The sequence below is a fragment of the Littorina saxatilis genome, linkage group LG12, assembly GCF_037325665.1.
Source record: "Littorina saxatilis isolate snail1 linkage group LG12, US_GU_Lsax_2.0, whole genome shotgun sequence".
NCBI lineage: Eukaryota > Metazoa > Mollusca > Gastropoda > Littorinimorpha > Littorinidae > Littorina > Littorina saxatilis.
The window spans coordinates 61034065-61052516 of NC_090256.1; the positions used below are offsets into that span (position 1 = coordinate 61034065).

At 44.5% G+C, this 18452-nt stretch overlaps 2 protein-coding genes across 3 annotated transcripts in view; both read right to left on the reverse strand.

Annotated features, from left to right (window-relative positions):
- LOC138981424 (uncharacterized) overlaps positions 1 to 17963 on the reverse strand; it is a 44220-nt gene extending 26257 nt beyond the window's left edge. The window contains exons 1-5 of the mRNA XM_070354337.1: positions 17728 to 17963; positions 16409 to 16774; positions 14316 to 14606; positions 13538 to 14001; positions 13070 to 13101 (exon numbers count right to left, since the gene is read on the reverse strand). Of these exons, the coding sequence (XP_070210438.1) occupies positions 13070 to 13101; positions 13538 to 14001; positions 14316 to 14606; positions 16409 to 16768 (1147 nt within the window). The 5' untranslated portion in view covers positions 16769 to 16774; positions 17728 to 17963. The remainder of the gene's footprint in view (positions 1 to 13069; positions 13102 to 13537; positions 14002 to 14315; positions 14607 to 16408; positions 16775 to 17727) is intronic.
- On the reverse strand, positions 169 to 5710 carry LOC138982451 (uncharacterized). Of its 2 annotated transcripts, none has more exons than XR_011460871.1 (2): positions 2428 to 5710; positions 169 to 725 (listed from the first exon to the last, which is right to left on the reverse strand). XR_011460871.1 is itself a non-coding variant. In XM_070355743.1 (2 exons), the coding sequence occupies exons 1-2, from the start codon at positions 1881 to 1883 to the stop codon at positions 562 to 564; spliced, it is 531 nt and encodes a 176-aa protein (XP_070211844.1). In that variant the 5' UTR covers positions 1884 to 2022; the 3' UTR covers positions 169 to 561. The 2 variants fall into 2 exon arrangements, 1 of the variants encoding a protein (XP_070211844.1); XM_070355743.1 differs by lacking the exon at positions 2428 to 5710 and adding an exon at positions 1517 to 2022.
- Positions 17964 to 18452: the final 489 nt, after the last annotated feature.

Consider the following 18452-nt stretch of genomic DNA (forward strand, 5'->3'; position numbering starts at 1 on the left):
ATAATATATATATGAAATGATAACGAATTATATAAAATCATGTCTTCGAAGCTGAAATACATCCCCATTATCCATGCTTAGTCAAAGAATGCTTGACCGTAATGTTAATCAATTTGATCAGAATATGAGCGCATGAAAGTGCTGCCTCAACTTTCACTAAAAGCGGGATATGACATGTATCTAAAAAAAAGAATAAAAAAAAGGTCGGAGGAACAATATGTATGTAAAGTTTTATGATGATGATTTCTTGGAATTAATACACACACCATCACCCTCGTCTGAACTCCCAACCTCGGTTAAAAAAATAAATATTATCCATACTTAAAAACACAAAAAAACCTCAAATACTTGTCTATAAATTCAAAGATTCAATTTAGAAATCATACACAGCATGTATACATGTGTGCATGTAGTGACTTAATTAAAATTACAGTAGATTCCAATGATGAAATGATACTGCTATTGTTACTCCAGTATTTCAATACAATAGGGGATAAATACACAGGCACCATAATGGTCAGGTCCTCCAACCTTTCAGTTCTGCCTACATTAACATTCCACTTATCTGAAAGAGATGTACGCGTCCCTGTTTTTATCCCTGGTTCCTGGTATCGTAATGTAAGTCCCATCAATGGCTCCCACGACGCCAGGAAAACCAGGTCTTGCTGACCATTTCCCAGCTAATCGCGCCAGGTCACACCTCCGTGGCCACTGGATAACATCTCCTGTAAAGAACAGACAATTGCATTAAAATATGCAGATCACAGTGTTAATTTTATTCCAAATTATCTGACAGTTTACCCATGTCTGTACAATTTACAATTAAAGTCCCAGCCGAACCCAACCATGGTTAGATTTCTAGTGCATTTCACTACCGATTGAGCAGCTATGAAGGCAAGTGACAGATAGGTGAAAAATAGGAAAGTAGTATTGTGTGAGATACTTGTGACTGCCGGTGTTTGAGCCCCCAGGCTCCGGATCCGGCTCGCCGGATCTCGAGCCACGCTGACTTAAAAAAACAACTCGTGTGAATCTGGTAGGACACACTCACACAGCAAGCCTTCTTCTTTTTCACGATAATGAGGAATTCCCTTTACAGGGCAACAATCCTCAGTTTGGTTGGTGCGCCTAATTACCCTAGAGTGAAAGATAAAGTGGATAGTGTGCCTGTGGAAATTTAAAAAACAAAACAAAACAACAACAAAAAACATGGGTGGGTTGGTAGGCAAGCTTGCTTTACGCAATTTGCCCTGGTGCCCAAATTCAGGCCCTGGGCTCGTCTACCACCCAGTGCTACCAAGCGCAGCAACCGGGCCCCGACAAAACAATAAAACAGCACGGACAATACGGAGCAAGAGCGATAGAATCTACCTGTATCACTGCTGAGGGATAGAGGGGGGGGGGGGGTCTATTACTGAGGGGAGGGAGTGGGGCTGGAGAGGGGATGAATCTAGTGGGGAGGGGAGGGGGGCAGACAGGGAGTGGGTTTAGACAGGGGGTGCCTATGGGCTCGCACCTCGGAGCCAGGCCTCGACGTTGGTTCTGAAGACCTGGGGCGAGTCTGCGCTCACAGCCTCTTGGGGGATGTTATTCCAGAGGCGGATTGCAGACAGAAAGAACGACGTTCTGTGTGAGTCGGTGCGGGACTGTGGGACCTGGAGTCTGGTGGTGTGCCCCCTGGTTGATCTTGGGACCGGTGTCAGTGTGCCTTCCCTTGGGGCTACCTCGACCAGTCCACTCATGATTTTGTACATCATGGTTGCCCTGGTCGCTGTGCGCCGTTGTATGAGGGAGTCCAGCTTGAGCCTGGAGACGAGTTCCGTTGTACTACTTGTGGGTTTGAAGTCGTGCAGGATCCTCCTTGCGGAACGACGCTGTGTCATCTCCAGGCTGTCGGACAGGCCCTTTTGAGGTGGCCTGAACAGGATGGGAGCAGCCCCTGAGGTTTCGATAGACAAAGGCACTGGTTTTGTTTGCCTTCTTTTCTCTGTTTATGTAGTATTCTCTAAACTATCTTGTAATAAAAAGGGGGCTTTGATAAAACAGGAAGGGGGGGGGGGGGGGTGTTAAAAAAAATGAGACCACTAGGAGGGTTGGGTTTACCAAGACAGTAGACGTAATTTACAGGGAATATGACGCAGTGAAAATGACGTGCAGGTTCTGGACTAACGGAGAATCGCACTTTACTTAAAACAACACCAAAGACAGGGAATACATGTCGCCCGCAAAGTGAACCTACAAGTGAGTTTCTTAGATTGCCGTTTAAAGTAGAGACTTGGCGCTAGGGACGGGTGGGCTCCGGTGTAAAATAACGGCCCTAAAAAAAGTACACTAACAGCAGTTGATGAGTTTCCCATTAATGTAATCACGCAATGGGTGACTAGCATGTTAATACAGAGTAAACCAAAATAGATAAAGCATTCTTACCTGAAAAACGTTCCTGTTCACCGAAAAGTGGCTTCGGAACTGATACTCGTTGTATCGTGGCACCGTAATTTCCACAAAGTTCACATTCCGCTCAATGTAGGCGTCCGGGACGTCGATTGGAGTTTGGTTTGCGGCTGCTTGCATTATTTTTCTGTGGCCTTGGCAGCTTTGTGCACCCACAGTTTCAGTGTCATCGACTAATTCAGATAGCACGAACTTTTGCACATCATTCGACGCCATCTTGATATGCTAGCCTCTGCCTCGTTTTCAATAAGGGCGTTGCTTAGGCTGCTAGCTACGCGAGCGCTCGCCGCGAGATATTCTCGCCTTTGCTCGCCTGTAAGCAACACGAGACTGTACACTAACCAGTGAACCTACACTTCCGGCCGGAACCAGAAGCTCAGCTGTCTCGGACGACTGCTGACGTAAGGCGAGGCTCGAACCGGACGTGAACGTAGTCTGAACACTAGCCGGTGAACCTCTACTTCCTGCGTGAGCCGGAAGTGTAAGGTAATGCTCGAACCGGACGTGACAGCAGCCTGTGCACTACCGGTGAAACTACACTTCCGGCCGGAACCGGAAGCGCAGCTGCCGCGGACGACTGCTGACGTAAGGCAAGGCTCGAACCGGACGTGAACGTAGTCTGAACACTAGCCAGTGAGCCTTTTACTTCCGGCCGAAGCCGGAAGCAGCTGTCGCGGACGACTGCTGACGTAAGGCGAGGTTCGAGCCGGACGTGAACGTAGTCTGGACACTAGCCGGTGAACATCTGCTTCCGGGAACCGGAAGCGCAGCTGCCGTAAACGGCTGCTGCGAACACCAACCTTGCTGTGACCGGATCCCCGGAGGGACATGCACTGTTGCGCTACCGCAAGCGGAAGGCAACATATGCCGGCCAGGAAGAGAAGAAGCAGGTCCCCACAGGGACAGTCCAGAATCGACACGGCGGCCAGCAGCCTGGTCTAAGGAAGACCCGGAGTCTGAAGGCACAGGCATCAAAAGACGCCAAGGAGAGACCGCCGCCTACCCCCTAGGCGGGGGGCAGAACTGGCGACGAAGTCCGCCGCGGCATAGCCTCGCGAACGAGGGTATCTATCTCTGGAAAGAAGTAAGAGATAAGAGTAGACCCCAGAGCACTAGACTCTGGAGCCTAAACAGAAGTAAACCAACAGCCTTAAAGGCAAAGACGGACGACTGAGAGCCAGACGGCAAATCGTCCGTAGCAAAAATAGGCCCGAAAAACGAAGTGATTCTTGGGCCAAAAACTACAAAGACAGAGATCCTCAAAAGGAAGAGGATGCTGAGGATAAGGGCTTAGCAGTGCCCAATGCCCTAACCCTCAGCCTTGGCTCCCTCTAATTCTCATTGACGGCCATGTTAACGCCGGGAGAAAATAAACAAACAACTGAAACTAACACCGTCCGAACGGACGCAAAAACGTTTCAGAAGCAAGCAAGGAGGGCAGCTAAAACAAGCTTAGGAGCTACCAAAGGCAGCTAAACAACAAGCTATACAAAGAGATAAGCGTCCGAGTACGGACGAAAAAATCAACATAGCAAACAACAACGTGCTAGCGAAAAATGGCGACCAAGAAGGAAACCACAACCACTGAAAATAGCCAAGTCCGAACGGACGCAAACATTTCAGAAGCAAGCACGCAAACAAACTAACACAAGCGTAGTAGCTACCAAAGGCAGCTAAACCACAAGCTACGAAACATCAACATAGCAAAAAAGCCACGTGCTAGCGAAAATGGCAACCAAGAAGGAAGCCCAACAACCGCTGAAAACTTCAAAGTTCAACAAACGTAAGAAATTCTCAGCAGAAAACAACGAAAAGTCAAAGACTATAAAGGAATGATCTCACCAGCTGCAAAGCCAGCAAGAAGACGGGAGCCATGGCCGGTGGGTGTCAGCAGACACCAAAACAGCCAGAGCAAAGCCAAAACACGACCGTCCGTCTCAGGTGATAGAAGTCGATTGATGCTAATCACGTGGTAGGCACCAATGGTGACGTAGTCACCCACTAATGGGAGGCAACCGCGGGTGGCAAGTACCATAGTGCTGTCACTTTTTTAGTTGTGGTTGCTTCCCTTATACCTAGACGGGTTACAAGCTCATGGTTTTACAAGTTGTAATCGGCACGCCGGCACGCGTCCACAAGTGTATCATCTTACAAGTCGTAATCGGCACGCCGGTGTGACGTTTTCATCTTTCGCCGTGGTGATATTTCGATTCTCGGCCTCGTTGATCTAGTATAACTCTACACTGAACAAAAAAACACCCTTCGATAGTACTGAGGAACGACCTTGTGTACCTTACATTCATGGAGCCAAATTTGTCCAACCAATTTTTTTTTATTTAACTTAGAAATTTGATTCATCCTAAAATGGTTCCCTTCTTACTCAAGGGACGTAACCACTCGGTACACGTTTTCGAATAAATCGATTTTGGGGGTGAACTCTATTACATTTCACCACCAATTTTCTTCACATGCAAGAACTCCCACCTCTCATCATGGACTCCCACCTCTCAATGAAACAACACATCAAAAAAGTCTGTCAGACATGTTACTTTGAGATCAGAAGAATAGGTTCCATAAGAAAATTTCTCACTGTTGATGCCACTAAAACTCTCGTTACATCCTGCATTTTGTCCAGACTAGATTACTGCAACTCCCTTCTCATAGGCTGCCCTGACTCCACTCTCCAACCCTTGCAAAAAGTACAACACTCTGCTGCACGTCTCATTTTCAGAGCACAGCATCGACAACCCTGCACTCCTCTCATGAAAGAACTTCACTGGCTTCCTGTATCTGAACGTATTAGGTATAAAGCTGCCTGCTTCTGCTACAATATCATCTCTGAATCGGCACCTGCCTATCTTTCTGAACTGGTCTCTCTCTACACTCCCTCTCGCACCCTTCGTTCTTCTGATGATGCTCGACTTCTCTGTCAAGGTCGCTTTAAACGCAAGGCTCATGGCTTCCGCACGTTTTCGTATTATGGACCTCAGTTATGGAATTCACTCCCCTTTCAATTACGTCACTCTCCATCCATTTCATCTTTTAAGTCCAATTTGAAAACTCACTTGTTCCAACAACACTACGGATAGTTCCTTAGTATAGAGTCTGGGGATGTGAGATGTGCATGATGTGTTGTTTGAATCTGACAGTGATTGTATGATTTTTGTATACATGTATTGTTGTCACGCGCTTTGAACTTCTGATAAGGCGCTTTATAAATGCCCGTTATTATTATTATTATTATTATTATAAGAAACTGACATGCTTTTCGTCCATAAATAATTTCACTTCTTAATTTTAGGAGTGTAACCGAGTGCCGAAACACTACGATCACCTCGGGAAGCGAAGTGCAATCAAACAGGTTTGAAAATGTTAGAGCTAATTTCTTAGCCCTATAAAAACTGTTATGCAAACCCGAAGGTTTCCATGAACATACAGACAATCGGAAACCACCAGACCCCATCACAAACAGAATCTCACAATCCACGGGTGTTGACTTTTAAAGGCCAACAACTCGGGTGCAGAGTCTGCTGTGAAAGGAGCGGTAGCCTCCCTTGTCACAATCGCCCCCGTTTGAATTGAACTTCGTCCCGAAGTTCCGAACCGGGGGACCACTGTCCATCCCAAGTTCGCAGAATGGGAACAGCACGAAAATGTTCAGTGGTCATATTATGCCATTACCTGAACATATCATGCCGAGTCCCATCCCTGCTCGCAAGCGCCAGATGTAACCGAGTGCCGAAACACTACGATCACCTCGGGAAGCGAAGTGCAATCAAACAGGTTTGAAAATGTTAGGGCTAATTTCTTAGCCCTATAAAAACTGTTATGCAAACCCGAAGGTTTCCATGAACATACAGACAATCGGAAACCACCAGACCCCATCACAAACAGAATCTCACAATCCACGGGTGTTGACTTTTAAAGGCCAACAACTCGGGTGCAGAGTCTGCTGTGAAAGGAGCGGTAGCCTCCCTGTCACACCAGGAAACAACATTTCAGTCTTGAGTATATATCTAGGGGGAAATATGTACACAGGCGAAAGATGAAATCGTGACACCGGCCGAGGTCAACGCACGGGCGATTCGGGACAGTCGGTTCGCTTCATTGGCTGGGAAACGATACACTGCATATCCAACAGCCAATCACAGCCCGAGACACTCAGCTGGTCGTGCGTTTTGCTTTGCTTCATCCGAATGTTATACTCCGATTTAAGTAGAAATATGGTGGCGCAGTGGTACGTAATCCTAGCGGGCCCTTTGACGCGCAGAATGAAATTGTAATGGGACATTTTCATATCTACGCCTTAATGGTGCAAGGCGCACTAGTAAACCGAATCATAAACTTGATGTCTGTCCCTATCTACCGTTGACTGTTTTTGGAAAGAAAAACAAGAACACTAAGACGTGATAGTATGACGGCTTACTAGTGCCAAAACCTCATAATTGTAATTATCAAGGGAAAATTAGTAATTTTCCCTTGATAATTACCATTTCCACGTGTTTATTACTAATTTTCCCGGGAAAATTACTAATTTTTAGTAATTTTCCTGGAATAATTACTAACTTTCACCTGTTAATTACTAATTTTTAGTTTTGGCTCACTTCCTGACGGATTGCTAGTGCCAAAACTAAAAATTAGTAATTTTCCCGTGAAAATGAGTAACTAACAGGTGAAAACAGTAACTGACAGCGTTAATTAGTAATTATCACGTGATAATGGGTAACCCCAGGTTTTGGCACTAGTAAGCCGTCATAGGGCTTACTAGTGCCAAAACCTCATAATTAGTAATTTTCCCTTGATAATTACCATTTTCACGTGTTAATTACTAATTTTCCCGGAAAAATTACTAACTTTCACCTGATAATTACTAATTTTTAGTTTTGGCTCACTTCCTGACGGATTGCTAGTGCCAAAACTAAAAATTAGTCATTTTCCCGTGAAAATGACTAATTATCCCGTGAAAATGAGTAACTAACGAGTGAAAACAGTAACTCACAGCATTAATTAGTTATTATCACGTGATAATGGGTAACCCCAGGTTTTGGCACTAGTATTTAGTACTAGTAAGCCGTCATAGTATTATCCATTCAGCCGATCGAGTGCACCGAATTATACTGTTCAAAAAAAGAAACGCATAGCTTGTAATATTTGGTTAATTTAGTTATATGGCTACAAGGATATCCACCAAACTGCAGAAAATGTTTATCTGGTCGTCGACCTTTCGTCCATTGCCACAAGTGAGCTCTGCACGTGACGCATGCGTTATCAGTGGCTACAATGTCAAAATTGCTCATTTGGCATGACCACTCGTCATGCTTCAGTGTAATGTCGTGAAACTCGGGGAATATTGAGCTCTCACCATGTCTTCCAAAACCCATAAAAGCGGATTGTTCGCCACAAAGAAATCAGACGACAATTCAGCGACGAAAGATGGCCCGATTGAGCAGAGAAGACCGCCAAATTGCATTGGGTCGTTTACAAGCAGGCCAAAGTCAAAGTGCAATCGCCAGGCACTTCCACGTGTCCCAGAGCACCATCAGTAGACTGTGGGTCAGGTTTCAAGCCACTGGCTCCGTTCCCGCTGACTTGCCACGAGCGGGAAGACCAAGGGCGACAACTGCTGCTCACGACCGCTTCATACGGCTCCGCCACCTCCGGAATCGTTTCCTGTCGGCCTCATCTTCTGTCCAGGCTCTCCCCGGGCCACACCAATTATCGGACCAGACCGTGCGGAACCGCCTGCATGAAGCTGGTTTGAGAGCTCGCAGACCTCACAGAGGAGCTGTCCTCACCCGCCGCCATCGCCAGAACCGAGTGCAGTGGGGCAACCAGCACCTTCGCTGGACCGTCCGGAATCACTGGAGACACGTGTGGTTCAGCGACGAGTCCTACTTCCTGCTCCAGCGACATGATGATCGGAGGAGGGTCTACCGGAGAGTAAACGAACGTTACGCGCCCAACTGTGTGGATGAGGCACCCGTTCATGGTGGTGGAGGCGTCATGGTGTGGGGGGCGATCAATACCGCTGGAAGGAGCACCCTGGTGCACGTCCAAGGGCGCATAACTGCCCAGCGATACGTGGAGGAAATTCTGCGCCCACACGCCCTTCCTCTTCTGGCTGACCAGGATGCCATATTCCAGCAGGACAACGCTCGCCCGCACACAGCACGACTCACCACCCAGTTCCTCACCGACCACCATGTCCACGTGCTTCCCTGGCCATCCATGTCGCCAGACATGAACCCGATAGAACACCTCTGGGATGAATTGGACAGACGTGTGCGCAGGCGAGAAGAAGCGCCGGCAAATCACCGCGATCTATTGCAGGCACTTCAGGAGGAGTGGGACACCATCCCACAGCAAGATATCCGGCATCTGATCCAGTCCATGCCCAGAAGGTGCTGGGCAGTTGTTGCTGCTCAAGGCAGTCACACCCCCTACTGACTTGACAGCCTCGGCACCCAATCGTATTGATTGACTGATTGATTTGAAGATGCAAATGAACTGTGTGTGCATTCAACTGTGTCCATACCAAATTTCAAACAAATAATCTAAATATTGGATTTTCTGTTAATTTTTTCGAAAAATAAAACAAATTTGGCAAGTAGCAACTATGCGTTTCTTTTTTTGAACAGTATACGTCCGGTTCTCACTATCCATACATATAAATAAGAGAGGGGGGGAGAGAGACAGAGACAGAGAGACAGAGACAGAAAGACAGAATTAAGCAGAGAGACAGAGAGAGCTTAACAGAAATAGAGAGAGAGAGAGAGAGAGAAATAAAGAGAGAGAGGTAGAGAGAGAGACAGTTAGACAGACAGACAAGTAGACAGACAGACAGAAAGACAGACAGAAAAAAAAGAATAGTTTCGGTGCAATTACGCCCTATGTTATGCATATTGTGTAAAAAAAAAAATTAAAAAATAAAAAGTAAAAAGGCAACTGGTTGCAAACGCTATTCAAAAACTCTAATGAAATTGTTTTTAAATCGATTTTGGAAATTGAATTTTAATCATAATTTTTATATTTTTAATTTTCAGAGCTTGTTTTTAATCCAAATATAACATTATTATATGTTTTTTTTAATCAGAAAAATATGAAGAATACGATCAATGTAATTTTAGATCGTTTTATAAAAAAATAATTCTAATTACAAATTTTGCACCCAAATTAAAGCATTAATTCCTGTGTCATTTCAGTTAAACTTTCTATGCCAGTTAAGGATTAAAGATGTCTTTTACAGGGATCACGTGACTGCCGCTCAAATAAGGGTACCCTAAAAATCGATCGTACAAAAACGGAAGGGACAAATTAACCTTTGCCGGATGCCGCTTTTGACTACACACGCCCGACGATGCGGGTTTGTCTGAACCATGGCGTCCTCTTAGTTAAGATCGCCATGGTCTGTTCAAACCCATACATTTGAAAGAGGGTTTTTACCGTTTATTTCTCTAACGACGATGCGGGTTTGTCTGAACCCATACATTTGAAAGAGGGTTTTTACCGTTTATTTCTCTAACGACGGGGTGGGTCCAGGGAAACCCACAGCGCTACTTCAGTGGGTGCATCGAGTTTCTCCCTTCACCGACTTCTTGCAGGGGAGGGAGAGGGGGAGGGAGAGGGGGAGGGAGAGACTGAGAGAGACTGAGAGAGACTGAGAGACTAAGAAAGAGAGAGAGAGAGAGACTAAGAAAGAGAGAGAGAGACTAAGAAAGAGAGAGAGAGAGAGACTAAGAAAGAGAGAGAGAAAGAGAGACTAAGAAAGAGAGAGAGAAAGAGAGAGAGAGACTAAGAAAGAGAGAGAGAGACTAAGAAAGAGAGAGAGACTAAGAAAGAGAGAGAGACTAAGAAAGAGAGAGAGAGACTAAGAAAGATAGAGAGAGAGAGAGACTAAGAAAGAGAGGGAGACTGACTGACTATTAGGATTTAACGTCCTCTTAGACCAACTGGTCTATATTGGGACAGGTATTGGTAATACGTTGGGAATATGATGTGATACTTTGACTCGAACAAGCCCGCTGTGGCTGTCTTCTTCGACACACCAGCATTGGGTTTGTCTCGTCAAAGTATCAAAATACGATCATGATAATCAGAGACGAGAGATGATGCATGAGTGTCTTCGTGTTTTCCAAGCCTTGAGACTTTCGCTGTGAACGTGGGATCTTTTTCGTGCGCATGTGTGCACACGGAGGTGTTCGGACACCGAAGAGAGTCTGCACAAAGTTGACTCCGAGAAATAAATCTCTCGCCGAACGTGGGGGTCGAACCCACGCTGATAGCAACCAACTGGCTACAAAGCCAGCGCGCTACCAACTGAGCTACGTCCCCGCCCGAGAGAGATAGAGACTAAGAAAGAGAGAGAGAGACTAAGAAAGAGAGAGAGAGAGAGATTAAGAAAGAGAGAGACTAAGAAAGAGAGAGAGAGAGACTAAGAAAGAGAGAGAGGGAGACTAAGAAAGAGAGAGAGAGACTAAGAAAGAGAGAGAGAGAGAGACTAAGAAAGAGAGAGAGAGAGACTAAGAAAGAGAGAGAGAGACAAAGAAAGAGAGAGAGAGAGACTAAGAAAGAGAGAGAGAGAGAGAGAGAGACTAAGAAAGAGAGAGAGAGAGACTAAGAAAGAGAGAGAGAGACTAAGAAAGAGAGAGAGAGAGAGACTAAGAAAGAGAGAGAGAGAGACTAAGAAAGAGAGAGAGAGAGACTAAGAAAGAGAGAGAGAGACAAAGAAAGAGAGAGAGAGAGACTAAGAAAGAGAGAGAGAGAGACTAAGAAAGAGAGAGAGAGAGAGACTAAGAAAGAGAGAGAGAGACTAAGAAAGAGAGAGAGAGAGACTAAGAAAGAGAGAGAGAGACTAAGAAAGAGAGAGAGAGAGAGACAAAGAAAGAGAGAGAGAGAGACTAAGAAAGAGAGAGAGAGAGACTAAGAAAAAGAGAGAGAGAGAGAGAGACTAAGAAAGAGAAAGAGACTAAGAAAGAGAGAGAGAGAGAGACTAAGAAAGAGAGAGAGAGGCTAAGAAAGAGAGAGAGAGACTAAGAAAGAGAGAGAGAGAGAGACTAAGAAAGAGAGAGAGAGAGAGACTAAGAAAGAGAGAGAGACTAAGAAAGAGAGAGAGAGAGAGACTAAGAAAGAGAGAGAGAGAGACTAAAAAGAGAGAGAGAGAGACTAAGAAAGAGAGAGAGAGAGACTAAGAAAGAGAGAGAGAGACTAAGAAAGAGAGACAGAGATTAAGAAAGAGAGAGAGAGAGACTAAGAAAGAGAGAGAGAGAGACTAAGAAAGAGAGAGAGAGAGAGACTAAGAAAGAGAGAGAGAGAGAGACTAAGAAAGAGAGAGAGAGAGAGACTAAGAAAGAGAGAGAGAGAGACTAAGAAAGAGAGAGAGACTAAGAAAGAGAGAGAGAGAGAGACTAAGAAAGAGAGAGAGAGAGAGAGACTAAGAAAGAGAGATAGAGAGAGACGAAGAAAGAGAGAGAGAGAGAGAGAGACTAAGAAAGAGAGAGAGAGAGACTAAGAAAGAGAGACAGAGACTAAGAGAGAGAGACAGAGAGAGAGAGACTAAGAAATAGAGACAGAGAGAGAGACTAAGAGAGAGAGACAGAGACTAAGAGAGAGAGACAGAGAGAGAGAGAGCGAGAGACAGAGAGAGAGACAGAGACAGACAGTCAGATAGACGGATAGACAGATAGACAGATAGACAGACAGACAGACAGAGCAACTGACAACAGACATACAGACAGAGAGATACGGACAGACAGACAGAGAGACAGACAGTCTCTTGGAGACAAACAGGCAGACAGACACTGTTCCGCCGCTTTGGTAATTATGGGTGTAGCAGAACCCGCGCCGTCGGCAGAGGGATAGTTACAATCACTACTACTCTTTAAAAGTATGGGTTTGTGTGAACCCGCGCCATCGGTAGTGTTTATGTCAATTAATTAATTTTAATGTTTTGTCATGTACACACTAAAAATTTGCAGACAGAGAGCAAATTAGGTGTGTGAGAGATACTTAAAATTTCAAAACGATACCTTTAATGGTTCCAGAGTTACAATGATTTTAGTGTGTCTCTGGGTACAGGTGAACCCAGGAAGCACGGCAAAGGTTAAAAAGCCATCGAAAACTGCTGGACCCAAATTTCAATCAATTTGGTTGAACAATGAGGGTTTGAGAGTGGCATCTCAACTTTCACTAAAAGTCAAATATGACGTCATCAAAGACAAATACATTTCAGGCACCTTCGAATGTTGCTCGCAGAGTTCTTCAAAAAGCTGTCTTCGTCGTCTACAAGCATTCGCACACATCCAAGACCTTGCTTCCACGCACCGAGCTTCATGCCTCTGTTCTCACTCGGAAACACGCGACCTTCCCTCCCATGTCGTAAAACTTCTATGACTGTTAAAGCATCCTACAGTCCTGCTGTGCCACGTACAGCGATGCCCAGCTAACAACAACAACAACACCAAGAACAACGACGACGACTGTCATCGGGTAAAGACAAACTTAAATGGTTAAAAAAATCCGTACAAAAATGCACTTCGTTCGGCGAGTTTTCTTTAAGACATTCTTTTTTTCTCAAGTACACAAAAGAAATCACATACTTAGGCTATACGTTAAAACTGACCTGGAACTGAAGCATATTCGAACCATGTATTCCTGAAAAATAAGGAAAAGAAACATATTTTGAATAATATTTGTCCTTAGTATAAGTTGAATCTTTTGAACACGAACTGCAGGGTCAGATACAACTGGCAATACAACACAAGACGGTTATTCAATAGCAATGAATGTCACCAATTGTAATAATACTCTCCCAGCACAAATGCGCCCAGTGTCACGGATTTGGTAACATCATTTTCATATTTTGAACTTTGCCGCACGACATGTATCGCAGACATAGTTTTTAGCTAACGGAGCAAAGAAGGCTTTGTGTCATTCATGCAAAATCAAAACCTACAATGGTGGCATCAACAGTAAGTTATTGTGGCCACAACGTTATCGGAGATTATGACAATATTTTAAGAGTGGGGGAGATTGGTCTTGCTCTTCATCACCTCTTTTTCAGAGTGCAGTACCGCTAAGTAAATCTTACCCCCTGAATGGCCGTTGAGGTTGCTTGGGATCCCTCATCTGGCCATATTCAGCAATTTGCTTTTTTAAGCGAGCCGACGACTGCGGGTCAAAGAAGAAATCTCCAATTCCAGCAGCGCTTACTTCCTGTCGAACAACATCTTTGTGCCGGCTTAGAAGCTCTGCGTCCTCCAGGCGAGACTTGAGTTTCACCAGCATGGCGAGCAGCGGGTCATCAGAAGCCGACGCAAGACGACTGACAGTGCTGCATAGTGCTGCAGAACGCGCTCGTTTTTTCTCCAAGTCGCTCTTCTGGGATTTGTTGTCTTGCAGAAACTCGTCTTCCTTGCCCTGGATTTCGGCGGTTGCATCCCGACATCGTTTGTCTAGAATATTGCGTAGTTCGTCAAAAGTCGATTTAACATTGTCTTTCATAGCCTTAAACGTCGTAAGACCGTCAGCAGCAGCAATATCCAACTGACAAACCTGTAATAAGAAATTTAAAAAAAAATCCATTTGCCATTCTACACACGCAGAGGGAGAAGAGAGGATGGGAGTTACGTGTTCCAGGTCGTTTTAAAAATATGGAGTCAGTTGAGTTTTGACTTATTGTTTTTAACTTTTAATCGAATCCTTTTCGCGAAATTGCAGAGTTAGGGCGGTCCATACAAATGTACCCATTTCCATTTTGTCCCCCAAATTTGTTTGACCGTTTTATTCAGTTTTTCTGAACTAAAAGTCACACTGAATCAATCATTTGAGTAAGTTAACATGAGGCATAAAAGCAGCAACAAGAAAACCTGCAACTGTAGTTCATCCTTCTTGCCCTCAAGTTCCTTTTCCTGCTCTTTCAGCCTCTGGCGTTTGACCATTGCGGCCCCTGCAATCCCCTCCACATCCGGACATCTGCGATGGGTGGAGGTAGAACAGTTGAGACAGATGAGCTCCTGGTGTGAAGAACAGAACTGCTCCACTGGTCGGCCAGGGTGAACCGCGCATGACGACTGATAGCTCGCAGCTAGTTTGTCAACAGTTAGTGTGGAAATTTGCTTAATTTTGTGTTCTCTTGTAGCGGGAATCATCTTGTGAACCTGATAACAACAAAGGACATTAATTAGTGATTGTATTGTATGAGTCTGTTCGTGTCAAACCTATGCAAGTATTGCTTTGACACATATATACTGTTTATATTGTATACCACAAAACTATTAGCCCGCTTGAGTACGATACTCTTGTTTACACACACCACACACACACACACACACACACACACACACACACACACACACACACACACACACACACACACACACACACCCCTGTGCGTCAAAATATCAACCAGGCAGCAGGTTTGATCGGCAGATATCTTTGGTTCTGCCAAAATGCTTTTAATTTCAACCATCAGACATCGAAAATGATAGATTTACACTTTCTCTTCTTACAGTTCGTCACCAAACATAGTTTTACCCTCAGAGTTTAGACGCACAAAGCAATCAAGCTAAACTAGGAACAAGAAGAGCAACTGTTCGATCGATTTCTCTTTGGGGAATGGGCAAATGGGGTTGGAAAAACCCATTGTTATCGGACATTGCTTTCCAGCAGTGACTTTGACAGTTGACAAAGGTGAACCAAATTTTCGTAGCAAATTATGATCATGAAAGTCTATGATGATGCCAAAACTTATGAAAGACCTACCATTTAGCCCGGGAAATATCTAATGGGTTTTCCCCCCAGAAACTAAATAGCTAATTATGAACTTAAAAGACAATAACCATGGGCGGATCAGTTCATTTTATGGGGGGGGGGGGGGGTTCCAAAAGTATATTGTGAAGTTATGGGTGTGAAGGCGCGAATGCCCCCCCCCCCCCCCCCGGAAAATTTTGAAAAAAAGGATGCAAAATGGTGCAATCTGGTGCATTCTGAGGATGATCATTACCAGTTTCAGGCAGCAGATTTTGTCACTGATTAATATCCCCCAAAAAAAACTTCTTTTTTTTTGTTGGCTGGGGGGGGGGGGGGGTTTCCGAAAACCCCAGAACCCCCTCGTCCGTCCCTGATAACGGTCAATCAAACTTTTACGATGTATTAGGATCGCCAAGAAGCTGTTCACTAGACAAGCATCAGAGTTCTAGCGCCAAGAACATTCAAGATAATAATTTAAAAAAAAATTTTAAACACACATTTGTGATCATTATTCAACACGACCAGTGTACCTTAAAATTCGGGGATCAACCAAACGTTTATCATGTCTAAAGGTGATTGAGTCCAAGGATTGTATCAAGTATCAAGGCTCTACCTTTGAAAAAAATTAAGGAAAGGATAATTTTTCGTTTATGAACCAGAACATGACCCCGCTGTGACTCTGAAGACGACGGTCAACCGAACTTGGCCATATCTGACTAATATTATGTGAAATTCCAAGGCTCAATGTCTTAGCGGGAAAACAATTAAATGAAACAAAAATTTCAATGTTCTGATCCGAACATGACCCTACTGTGACCTTATAATAAAAAAAGGTCAGCCAGGTATTTCACCAGTCTGCCAGGTATCACGCGCCAAGGAAGTGAAGTGAAGCTGCTCCAAGACCCAACACGTTCAAGAAAATGATAATTTGGCTCCCTTTTTTTTCAAGCCCAAACATGAACCCGCTGTAACCTTAAAATTTGACGTGGGTCAACCAGACTTCCATCGTACCTGGAGGTCATCAAACCCTTGAACAGTGTGAAGTTTTCAAGCTCTAGCATCGGAGAAATCTAAAACAACAAAGTCACAGTGTTAAGTTTTCTGTCTTCAAACAGACATCCGGTCGTCCGGCCTGCCTAGCTCTACTGAACACACGACTTTCCAGATTTCTAAGAAGACACAAACACGATTTGCTTGAACGTCTCCTGACCTTGCAACATGAGGGACAGAACTTGATGCTGCACTGCATACAGAAAGAAGTCGCCTTGGTTGTGCCGTCACAAACACACACGTGTTTTTCATTCAGAACCCTGCGGCTCTCCACCGCTGCCTTTGTAATGATGTCGGTGGGGAGATCATCCACAAGAGCGGCAACATCTTGACCGCTGCACCCATGCGGGAGAATGGAGGCACGGCAGAGTGGACATCCGGCCTGGTTGCCTCCCGTGTGAAGCCAGGACAAGACACACTTGCGACAGACGAGATGCGTGCAGGGGAGGATCTTGGGGTCCGTGAAATCATCATGGCACACAGGGCATTCTTCGTCACTAGGCGGCGCTGCTGCTGCCATGATTGGCTGCAAATCCAACACTGAGTCAGACTACGTGCACCAAGCTAGTGAAAGATTGTTTAGGCAGCAAGGCTGAAGACAAAACACACACACACACACACACACACACACACACACACACACACTTACCACCTGGAAACGAATAGTTCGGACCAAGGCAAAAATCCTTGCTAACATTTCGAGAGAAAAAAAGCTTTAATAAAGCAGTCACTGCAGTGCCGCCTCATTTAAAAAAAAATCCTACAGGTGCACAAGAACTGAAGAAGATGTCCTCAAGAATGTATATAATACCAATTCTTATGAAACTGGTTTTTGTAGATGTCCGAAACACACACACACACACACACACGCACACGCACACATATCACGTTTTCCCAGATTTGTATACTTTCTCGTCCAAAGTTTTAAAATCAAACCTAAACTTCCGTACGCAGTTTTGTGTGATATAACTCAGTCTGTAGCAAGAAACATACCCTTAATTAAAATCAAGACTAATAATTGCCAAGCAGACTTTAACTCGACAAGGATGCAAACATGTAAGCATTCATATATGTACACCACAAGCAAACTTGCTCTATCGATCCTCACCGCTCAGGCTTTCTAAGAAATCAAAACCAAAAGTAGCTTAACTGTACCCTCGCTATTGCTGAGTCTGTCCGTCTTCAAAAGTCGTTCATTGTTTGGCTTTTACTAAAGCAAACAAGTAATTAAAAAGTGCTAATGCCGTTGCTAGAAAAGTATTCGCAGTCGACACAGTCGCGCCTTGCCAAACTCAAACGGTTGAAGCGGAACCGAGTCCGAGTCCAAGTTCACAGTATCGATTTTCACCAAACGTAACAAAATGTCTACTACATGAAGCACTACATTTAGAAATGAGTTTCACTCGAAACGAAATATGGGACAATAAACCTACAATAAACTACCTTTAACCAGGGACATATCTCCTACAATTAACCTACCTTACAATGTGATCCCCGGATCTGTTATGCAGGTGTTGTCGGTCGGCGTGCTGACTCATATACACTGCAGTAGGCTACTTGCTTGTCGCGAGAGCCTAAAATAGAACTCAAGTCAGGTGTTCTCGCTGACAAGGAAGAATTTCGCATGCTTTCGTTTATGCAACACAAACGAAGCTCAGGGGAAATCACTTCAAGTCCCAGTCTTGCATATCTTGACGCTCTTGCAAGTCAAGCTGGTCTCTTTTTTTCTGTCTGTCTGCCTGAAAACAGTCAGTCTGTCTCGGGGGTCCTTGGCAATCCTATGATTTATATGCAATTTACCTAGTAAAAAGAGTACTTCATGTGAAGTGGACAGATGTGAACGCCGCGGTTCAATGTAGTGTGTGTGTGTGTGTGTGTGTGTGCGTGTATGAATTTGTATCATCGTTTTGCACTTTCGGGACTTGCCAAATATCAGTGGACTGTGAAGACTGTATTGGTGCACGATCTAAAAAGCAGAACGTGAAAGTTTCTTTTTAACGATGTATAACTTATCTCAGTTTAACAATAAGAGATTAACGTCGCAAACTTTGTCTGTATAGAATATGTGATGCTTTTGAATTGAGAATAAGCTTTTCTCTCACCTTGAACGCACATGAAACCGTGAATGCATATTTGCTTGTGTGCAAGATAGACTAATGGTAATGTTCATGTTAAGCGTCCCATGAGGAAGTATAGCAAGTACC

What these genes read in the sequence shown, in the direction of transcription:
- LOC138982451 (XM_070355743.1), bottom strand. Translation starts at nt 1,883, where the DNA reads ATGACACAGCGTCGTTCCGCAAGGAGGATCCTGCACGACTTCAAACCC. An exon ending in CGTCGAGGCCTGGCTCCGAG is followed by an intron (nt 726 to 1,516) that starts GTGCGAGCCCAT and finishes TGTTCTTTACAG; the next exon opens with GAGATGTTATCCAGTGGCCA.